Source organism: Monodelphis domestica, chromosome 6 (genome assembly GCF_027887165.1).
Source record: "Monodelphis domestica isolate mMonDom1 chromosome 6, mMonDom1.pri, whole genome shotgun sequence".
Lineage (NCBI taxonomy): Eukaryota > Metazoa > Chordata > Mammalia > Didelphimorphia > Didelphidae > Monodelphis > Monodelphis domestica.
The window spans coordinates 18,784,403-18,795,598 of NC_077232.1; the positions used below are offsets into that span (position 1 = coordinate 18,784,403).

General features: G+C 34.0%; 1 protein-coding gene across 1 annotated transcript; it reads left to right on the plus strand.

Moving 5' to 3' along the window:
- Window positions 1-1,205: 1,205 nt before the first annotated feature.
- On the plus strand, window positions 1,206-2,162 carry LOC100026408 (olfactory receptor 5B12). Its single transcript, XM_001376997.3, has one exon. The coding sequence runs from the start codon at window positions 1,206-1,208 to the stop codon at window positions 2,160-2,162; it is 957 nt and encodes a 318-aa protein (XP_001377034.3).
- The last annotated feature ends 9,034 nt before the right edge of the window (window positions 2,163-11,196 follow it).

Here is an 11,196-nt window from a genome sequence, read left to right on the forward strand (position 1 = left end):
GGACATTTCTGAGCAGAAAACAATTCATCTTATCTGTCTTGGTTACCCAGAAGGACTTTCTCTAGATTTGGGAATTCTAGAAGACCTAACATCAAGTCCATCAATAGGATGATTGTCCTAGCTTATGGCTACACGTATTTGATTCAATAGTACTGATTACTAAAATGGATCAATAATACCTCATATGATACTAATGCTGCAATATATCTTCACTCTAAGTTGGTGGTTCATATACTATATAATTCTTAATAGGTTAAGGGGAAATCCCTAGTTGTCATTAATTATAAAAAAGGTTTTTTCTCTATTCCTCTGATCATATATGAGATAAAGTTTTAACTATTTACTTTAGCTTTAGCTATCCCTCCCACATTAAAAAAAATTCTTTTACAGTAGTGTTATGAAGACCAGAGAATATCTTTAAAATTAATACAGGTTAAATGTATCCTCAAAACTCTGATTCAGAGATAGAATGATTCTAAGAGGTCATGTACTCTAATGCATTTTTTTATATATGAGCAAACTGAGGCACATAGTATCATAGTAATAAAAAACCTTAAGGAATTAGTGAAACATAAAATAGATAGTATCAATAGTACTTAAAATAAAAACCTCAGATAACATTTCTATAGAGCTTTAAAGTTTGCAAAACACTTTACAGAATTACCTCTTCTATATTCAGAAGAATATTATGATATAGTTGCTCTTCTCTCAAGACACCAAATGAGGGGGAATACAGGACATATTAAGGCAGTCCCTTCTCTCAGTCTTTTGACTTTCCTCTTATTTGATTTTCCATACCCCCCCCTATTTTTCTATGCTTTCTTCTTCTTCAGAGTAAAGCATATCAGAAGGAAAGGTCTAGTTCTCCAGCCATAACAAGCAATAACTCCTTTTATGCTGATTTTTGCCATAGAATAAGGAGCTTCCCTTTCCTAAAGTGAGAAATGGCATTATGAGAATTGTAAAGTTTGTAGATGATTGAAAAAGGTAGCAATAATATATGAGAAACTGGATCAGATCCTTTGGCAACCGAGAGTAACTGTTTTGAAAATGACCTGAATGCTCTTGGTCCCTTGATTCTCTTTTTCAATCCTTCATTTAACCTCTCTTTGACTCTGTTTTATGTCTTGGAATCAGGCATTATGTAAATCTGAATTTTCTAATGATTACTTTTTATTGTTGCAGGTGAATGACATCACACTAAAATGATATCAACGGAGAACAGCTCTGAAGTGAATGAATTCATTCTTATAGGGTTAACAGATGCCCCAGAGCTTCAGATTCCTCTCTTCATAATATTCATTCTCATCTACCTCATCACCCTGGTAGGGAATCTGGGAATAATAGCTCTGATCTCCTGGGATTCCAGCCTCCACACTCCCATGTATTTTTTCCTCAGTAACCTCTCTCTGGTGGATTTTGGCTACTCATCAACTATTACCCCAAAGGTGATGACTGGTCTCCTCACAGGGGACAAGGCCATCTCCCATAATGGATGTGCTACCCAGTTGTTCTTCTTTGGGGCTTTTGCTACTATTGAAAGTTTCCTGTTAGGCTCTATGGCCTATGATCGCTATGCAGCTGTGTGTAGGCCCCTACATTATACCACTACTATGACTTCAACAGTGTGTGCATATCTGGTCAGTGGGTCTTACATCTGTGGCTTTCTTACTTCCTCCATAGTCATAGGAAACATTTTTAGTCTTTCCTTCTGCAGGTCCAATGTAGTTCATCACTTTTTCTGTGATATTCCCCCTCTCTTAGTTCTCTCTTGCTCTGAAATCCACATCATTGAGTCAATAATCTTTATTTTAGGATCATTCAATGCCATTTTCCCATTTTTTGTCATTTTTACCTCTTATTTGTTCATCTTCATCACCATCCTGAAGATTCATTCTGCTGAAGGACGCCAGAAAGCCTTCTCTACCTGTGCTTCCCATCTCACAGCAGTGTCCATATTTTATGGGACGTGCACCTTCATGTACTTTCGACCCAACTCAATCCACTCAATGGACTCAGACAAAATTGTGTCAGTATTCTACAGCATGGTCATTCCCATGTTGAATCCTCTGGTATATAGCCTGAGAAACAAAGATGTCAAGAATTCATTTAGGAAAGCTATGAGGGGACAACAACTTTACCTAGATCATCTTTTTTCTTAGAGAAAATCCCTTCTTTGCACCTTACTTCCACTAAGATCCATCCCCTAAGTCAGGCTATCTTTCTTATGCATTCAGAAGTATAATTTAAAAATTTTAGTCAACATCATGTAGCATAAATAGTCATAAACTTGGAGTTAGGAGAGTCCTGAATTTTAATCCTGTATCAGACTCTTTACTGTTGTAACCTTAGAAAAGTAACTTAAGATCTTAACCTCATTTTCTCCTTCTCCTTCTATATTTCCTTCTCTTTATATCTCTACATTGCTGTAATAAAGCTACTAAAGATACTAAGAGTTAATTTTTATAAATGGAAACCACAACAACATTTTAACTCAATTTGACCAAAACCAATTTTAACTATTACAGGTATCACATTTTAGGAAGGACTTTGATACATGAAGCATGCATTAAGGAGATTTACTAGAGAACATTTCATATAAAGAATATGTTGAGGATCTGAGTAAAATCATTTTGGAAAATGAAAATATCAGTGCGGGTGGATGAAGTATTGGAAGAATCTTCTTGGGGAAAAGGGACTAGACATATTCTTCTTGACACTTGTAAAGATGATTTTAGAGTTGTTACTTAAATTTGGTCACCAGGGGAAATCCCAAATAAAATACCTAAGTCAGGCTGGAATTTTATGGAAATTTAATTAATATAGAGGGAAGAAATTTAAGGAGAAGGAGGGAAGAGTATATAGGATTTCACCTTCCTGGCCTATGCCAGGGGGAGTTTAAAATCCCCTCCTATTGGTCTCTGAAGAAGAATAGAGGCTTCTAAGAGGATAAAGTTGGAAAGTAAATGAGGAAAACTCAGCCAGAAACTGACCACAGAACTGGACAAATAGCTTGTAGCCACACTAAGATGCCAGAAGGTTCAGCACACTGCGTCTCAGATAACTCTCCACTGCCGTTAAGGATTTTCCCCAATAAAGATTTTCTGGAGACAGCAAGAGAGCCAAATATACAGACCTTTCACCCTTGTGTTTCCTCCTCTAACTTTTCACATCTACCAATCATATCAAACAGGACTGCCCATACTTTTAGTTCTCATCTTCTTTGATTAGATTATATCTTTTCAGTCACTTCACACTTCTTTGTTAAGTTCACCTTTTGTTAGTTACTTGATATTTTTGTGATTAATTTAACCTTCATAGCTATGTAACACCTTTTTGTATTAAGATCTAAAAATAGACTTAGCTTAAAGTTCTAGCTTCACTATAATGTGAGAAATAAGTACCTTCATTGTTCAATCATGAGATTACAACTTTATCTAAGTAGGTTGGAGTAATTTAAAATTAACAAACTAGAAGGCAAAACACCAGGTAATGGCTAGAATTTTCAGAGGCAAATTTTGGCTTAATGTAAAGAAAAGTTTTCCTAATAAATTGAACATTACAAAGGTAGAAATCTAAATTGAAAAATTATTCCTCAATGTAGACCTCCAAGTGGGGAATTTGTTTATTGGGTGTGATATAGAGAACATTCCCTTTCAGGTACAGATTAGATTTAATAATCCACTGATGCTAAGGTTCTGTTTTCCTCATTCCATCTCGCTCAAGAATTTCCCTTGGAACATTGGTACCTGGCCTAGTGTTCATACAATATCTTTGTTTCCAGTTACCTAGGGCATTATTGAGACATATAAAACCTTTGCTTTTTGTTTCATTAGCCTAAATTCTCAAATGCCATTATAAACATGGGTTGAAAGCATGAAAAAATATAGCATTTTATCATTCCCTCATTAAATTCAAAATGGAATGAAAAATGACAGGGGTATTTAGGCATTTTAAAAATATTAATATCCTTCTGTATTAATTTAATGAGGGCAACTTATTTTTCAGTGTTCACTATTTATTATTTCAATAAAGAGCAGAGCCTAAGATTTTTTGTCTTTTATTCTCAGATCTTAACATATTTGCTTCATAGAAGATGAATTACTTAAAACATATTTATAAAATATTTATTATGTACCAAGAACTATGTATAGCACCAAGAAAACAAATATGAAAGCAAGTCAGTCTTCAAACTTCAAAGTCCCATGTTGCAATCCCTAAATAATAATATCAATAATTGTAGGGGGACAGGAGTGAAGATGACCATGAAGAAGCAGCAAAAGTCCAGACCTCTGTGAAAACTCTTCCACACCAATCAAAAACTAAGTGCTTCGAGGGGACAGAATCCAAAATCTAAGAACAGGACAGAGCTGGGGACCCTCCTGCTCTATTCAACTTAAAAGATATGCAGAAAAGTCTGAATTCCTAGGTTTAAGGAAAAGGAAGAGGGAAGTTCCCAGGGCCCTTCAACCACCAACTGTGCTGAGTCTCCAGAGGTTTCTGGAATCTTGGAGAAACTCTTTATAGCTCTTCCTGGTTTAGGTATGTAAAGTGGAGATTTGAAACCTAGACTTCAATCCCCAGAAGTCCTTGGTATTTCCCAGAATTCCCTATAATCTTACCTGAGTCTCCACCTGGACTTGATCACAATTAGTATTTAATCTGGCAGTAAAGCCTACTGGCCTCTTCCATTTTGCAAGGATGTAGTGAGCTAAGCACAGGGGTGCTAAATTTGCCTAATAAGCAATGGGGACATGAGTTATTACTTTGTATCTTCTTTGATACACTAAATAATATTTACTTGATGACTAAATTCCTTGATTACTAAATAATATTTAATAAATCTCATAAAAATAATATTTTAACACTTGAGACCAATTTAATTGTTACAATACATAGTGGCTTTCTTATCAAATTCTCAGATGGAATCAAAGTAGGAGGGACAGATTAAATGCTGAGTGATCTATTAAGGATTCACTATATCTCAGAAGTTTAGAATTCCCAGTTAACCCTAACCAGATGTAATTTTATAGACAACAAGCTAACTTTTATACTTCAATTATTTGCCGTTGGATACATACCATCCCCAAAGTAGCAGCTCATATTCTGCACTACACAAACCAGTTTCAGGATTTTTGTGCATGTATGTATCTGTATGTTTATATATATATATATATATATATATATATATATATATATATACACACACATATATATATGCATCTTATAAGTATAACGGTCATTTTTGCCCCCCAAACCCATAAGAAAGTTCATGTTAAACAATCATAATTACAAATACAAAATTTTATTCTACCTAAAGGTTTGGAAACTCTAAGTACAAATTTCTAAAACTTTATTAATTATTACAAATATTTTAATGAACATTCCAAAGGAATTATAAGAAATAATCCAGCAAGAACGCAAATGTTTACTATTATCTGGCATGTTTCATAATACATTTCTTTGTTCCATAGATTTTTTTAAAAGAAATAACATTTTATTTTTATTTATTTATTCATTTTTTAAAATAAACCTTACCTTCCATTTTAGAATAAATACTGTGTATTGGTACTAAAGCAGAAGAGTGGTAATTGCTAGGCAATGGGGATTAAGTGATTTTCTCAGAGTCACACAGGTAGGAAGTATCTAAGGCCAGATTGAACCCAGGACCTGCTGTCACTGAGCCTGGTTCTAAATCCACTAAGACACCTAGCTGCCCACTAGAAATAGCATTTTAATTGTCCTTGATTGAATATATTAAAAATCATGTAATATATATATAGAGAGAGATGGATATATAGTATATATAATTCAATTTCAGTGCTAAATTTCAGGGGGGAAACATTATATTTAATTAAATGAAGAACTTTCAGGTATTCCCAAAAACAGAATGGAAAAGAAAGTGTGATGACCAAATTTAGAAAAGCATAAAAAAGTAAATGGAAATATGAAAACCAAAGGGTTTTAATAATTCCAAATTAAGCACATATATTTGGGGGGGGGGAAATGATAATTAAGAAACTTAAGAGATCTATAATATTTGAGGTATATAAGGTACTTTAAAAAATCAAGTTTCTTAGAATAGTTAAGTTATTTAAAGTAAAGATACTTAAGAAATTTATAACTATAGGACAGCATGAGGAATATATTGAAAGAAGGAAAGAAAGAAATGGAATAGAGTGGGTTGATATGTGCCCCCAAAAAATCAAGGGAGAGGAAAAGGGGGAAAATGAGATTAGAGAAAGAGAGAAAGATAAAAGGGATAAATTATCTCACATGAAGAGGCACTTAAGAGTCAATTCAGTGAGAATTATAGGGGTATGGTGGGCAATGTATGAACTTTACTTTCATTGGAATTAGCTTAGTGGGAATAGCACCCACACCCAATCCGCTTTAGTAATCTACCCTATCCTATAGAAATTTGGAGGGAAAGAGTAATAATAGAAAACGTGGTTTGGACAAAAAGGAGGGTGAATTAGGAAAAGTGGTTGTTGGAAGCAAATGGTTTATGAATAGGAAAGACCAAATGGATAAAGAGAAAAAGATCAAGGTGGAAAAATAAGATGGAGGGAAACACACAATTAGTAATCATAAAACTTAATATGAATGGGCCAAACTCACCCATAAAACAGAAAAAAGGATAGAAAAATGGATTTTTAAAAAATCCTCTACTATATTATCTATATTTTTATTTATATTTATATATATATATATATATATAAACATATTTAAAGCACAGAGTCACCAAGGTTAAAATAAGGGATTGGAGTAGAATCTATTATGTTTTAGCTAAAGTTAAAAAATCAGGGGTAATGATCATGTTCTCAGAGAAAACAAAAGTAAAAAAAATGATCTAATTAAAAATAATTTAGGAAATTATTTTGAAATAAAAGGCACCATAGGCAATGAAACACTATCAATATTAAGCATGTATTCATTGAATTCCATTGTGTCAAAATTCCTAAAGAAGGTGTTACATAAGTTGCAGGAGAAAATAGACAATAAAACTCTACTAATAGGAAATCTTGACCTTCCCTTCTCAGAAATAGAAAAATCCAATTTAAAAAATAAGAAAGAAGTTAACGAAGGAAATAGAATTTTAGAAAAGTTAGTTATGACATAATCCTGAAGAAAACTGAATCAGAATAGAAAGGAATATTGTGAATCTTAAAAATTCTCAGACCCTACTTCATTACACTTGGTTAATACCATTCCCCATTTTAAACAGTGAAGGGACTTAGATCAGGAATGTGAGAACTCTACTCCACCTCTACTTAAGCATATTTTAGGGGAAGATAAAATTGTAAACTCCTTGCTAAACAATGAAAAGTACTTAACCCATACTTATAGTAAGACAAAAGTTCTTAAGGTGTGCCTATTTTTGGATCTAATACAAAAGGGTGCTAAGTACCTATAAAGGTCAGGCAACTTGTAAATTTACAAGGAGCAAAGAGGTGAGAACTTACTCAGAGATTTTAGTCTACTCAGGGGTGAACTTAATCAAAAGTTTAGTCTACTCAGGTGTGAATTGAGAATGGTCAGTCCTTTGGAAAATGTCTACTGTGATTGGTAGATGTGAAAACTTAGGGGAGGTGACATAGGAGAAAATTCCCTTTAAAAGGAGGTCAAAAAGAGGTCTGAATTGGAAGAGGCAGCTGGCCAAAGCTGCCTTGAAGGGCTTGATGGCTGAACTTGATTGAGCTAGCTGAAGCTGAACTGGTGTCTCTCTGAACACTAGAATCTTGCTTGGGACAAATCTCGTGGTGAGTGGATAAAAGACTGACTGATCTCTCTCTTAAGGCTTAAAAGCCTAGGCTGGCCCAGGCTGGCCTATCTCTTTTCTCATTGTTTCCTCTTACTCTCTTTTTCATTAATTCCTTGTTTGTATTAATTAAAATCTCCATAAAAACCCAGCTGACTTGGGTATATTTCATATTTGGGAATTTTTACTTGGGGACCACTTTATTTTTAATATAAAAAACATATCTTTGCAGTCACAGTTTAAGGCAACCACTCTTTTAACTGTCATAGTTTATGACTCCCACTATTTTAATCATTACAATATACATTGTTTTTCTAAGCAGTACATGATACCTTTACAAAAATTACCTGTATAATAGGGCACAAAAGCTTCATGATCAAATATGGAAAAGCAGAAATATTAAAAACATTTTTTCAGAACATAAGGCAATAATAAAAAATAAAAATTAATTGGAAATTAAATAATCTCATCCCAAAAAAATCTTTCTGCTGCCCTTTTTGGGAATACAATCTTTATTGCATTATGTCCTAAAAAGAATACTTTTGATATTTCTGCTTTTCTATATTTGCTTGTGAAGCTTCAGACTCTTAAGACCTACAAATGTTCAAAGATAGATATTATGGGAGGGCTAGAAGTAAGGAATTAAAGACCAGAGAATATCTGTCTAGGTGGTTGTCATATTTGGAGTCTAGGTTCAGAAAATTTATTGATCCAGTTTCTTATATGTCCTATCACATATTAATTCCTATCTTTTTTTCACTGTACTGCAAACTTAATCCCCAAAGTTGCATTTCTAACTTCAGAAAAGGGAAATACTTTCTTCTCTGGCAAAAATCAGCAGCAGCAGAGGGATTATTGCTGGTAAAAGTTGGAAAATTAGACCTTTTCTTATGAATATGTTTCATTCTGGACAAGAATAAAAGAGGAATAAAAAAGAAGACAGAGGAACAAAATAGGAGGAAAGTTAAGAGATGGAGAGAAGGAAAGAGAGGATCAAAAATAGTTGGCTGAAAATTCACAAGGATACTGCTTAGTCCCAGAATCTTTGTGGTTGTAAAGTTTATGAATGGACTGATGTCACTGGTTTCTGAAAGAGAACTGTTGGCATTGTACATCAGTTCCATAATTGTGGGAGATATAGTAAAGTGCAAAAGGTGGGAATTAAGACATGGAGGAATAATGATAAATCATTTAATTATAAAAGTTTGATTCCTAAATTTGGTTCCTTCACTCGACCTACCTCTTTTTCAGTTCTCCACCAGTGCCACTGTGGAAGCAGAAGGCAGCCACAAATAAGGGCATTTTGTCCTTTCACTCATGATCTAGTTATCTGGGTCCCAGAGAAATCACCAATTTTTGGTTTAGTCTCCTTCAAGTTTGAGCTAAAATTCTATTTCAAGAAGGCTATCTTTGTCCATCACAAATTTCTTCACCTTTTTCATTATCTTCAACTTATCTTGTTCACTTGTGTAGTCTACAGAATTTCAACTCCTTGATGGCAGGGACCATGTCTTACATTACTTTGTATTCATAATGTTAAACATGGTGCTAAGCACATAGTAGGCCCTTAATAAATGTTTATTTATTCACCAATTAACCAGTAGTAAACCTTCCCTCTGAACTAGACTAAGGTGACTTATGGCCATCAGACAAATCCATATTCCATTCCCAGACCTCATTCCAAATAATCCAATCAAAAAATCTCAAGTCAGGATAGTTCCTCAGAGGTCATCTACATCAGCTTATACCTGACCAGGAATCATGTCTAAAAATATAACAGAAAACTGGAAATACAAAAGATCTGGTTAAATGGGAAGAAGGAAAGATTTGACACATATAACTATAGTGGCCAATTTGGATCCTAACAAACAAAATCAATTAGAATCTCTACTATGTGAAAAATCAATCTGGATATTGAAAGATTCAAATTTTTAATCAATTATGAATATGAAGCCATTTCTCCAGAATAACATTGTTTATTAACAAATACACATATCTGCTAACAGAGAATGGCTCTCTTGCCAGACTCCTAAGGGGAAAAGAACATGAGTTAATCCTACCTTACTTACAAAGGAAGTTGTATTCTTCTTCTGAGTGGTCTGACAGCTTGATATTAGGACCTCTCCTCAAAGTTCCTTGTGGGTAACAATTTCAAAAGAGAAAATGGACGTAGGGACTCTTGATTTCTCTCTTATTACTTCGACACATGGGGGAATGAATGTTTTCCAAGACCCAGAAGACTCCAGCAAATGCTGCTGTGTGACCAGAACACTGTACTTTAAGTGAGTTCACCATGACTGCTCAACTCACTCATATTCTTTCAACTGGATCAGGGTCCACATTGGCTGATCTGCCTTGCCCTGAATTCTTTTATCTAAATAAAAGAAAGGAAGCTCCAGTCTACTCTCATATCTGGGGGCAAACTGGAAGTCTGAAGTTTCATCCTGACCTTGTAGGGAGTACTAAAAGGAAAATTATTTCACAAAAATGTCACAACTCAATATTGATTTTCCACACGCCCCCCTCTGATTCATTGAGAGACAGTCTCTCATTTCAGATATGTCAACATATGACAGAATTGTCTCACCAGGATACAGAAGGACATGAAGGTACTATACTTTTTATGAAGGGTCCATGTTTGAGTATTTCTTAACATGATGAAAATGATTGAAACTGTAATAGGGGACACTCCTCATTTTGGCACAAGAATCTTATAAACAAAATAAAATATATAAAAGAACAAGTGACCCAATTCCCATTGTTCAGGTCATTACATCCAAGGATTCAGAGTCTCATAATTTAACTGTTTGATTTCTGGAGACATCTTCTATTGGTCTCATGTTCCCCTTCTTAGACTTTCTGGAATCATGCTCTCAGAGCAATTTCTAGATGATCTGGCATTCCAGATCACAGGTAATAATTTTCTCTAAAATTGCTTAAAAATAAATTTTAATACAATTTAATAGTCACAACAATTTTGTACAGCCAAAAGCTATGTCATATTGTGAGAACCAGCTCAAACCTTAGGATTCTGATGTTATTAACATAAAGGATATGTTTAGAGTTAGCTGCTTTTATTTTAAACAAAATTGATATATATCTCATGTCTGCAACTTAATGTTAGAATATGTTCCATGCCTTTGTGTTACATTAGAAACAATTGGATTTGATATATACAGATATATGAACATATATGTTTATTTATATATAATCACCTGAACTTTAGTTATTCACTTTAACCTTCTCTTTCACCCAACAGAAAGCTGAGATTCTGCTAAGGATCTAACGAACAAAGAGTGGAAGGAATGGAGGAAGAGAATTTGGATAGAGAAAGGCCAGAAAGCAGTTGTTACAAATTTTTTTGAACATATAATTAAATGAATAAGTAAAAAATAAATGACTTCCTTCAGCTAAAAAACAAAAAAGCCCAAATA

Excerpts from the sequence above, each read along its gene's own strand:
- LOC100026408 (XM_001376997.3), top strand. The coding sequence starts at position 1,206 with ATGATATCAACGGAGAACAGCTCTGAAGTGAATGAATTCATTCTTATA.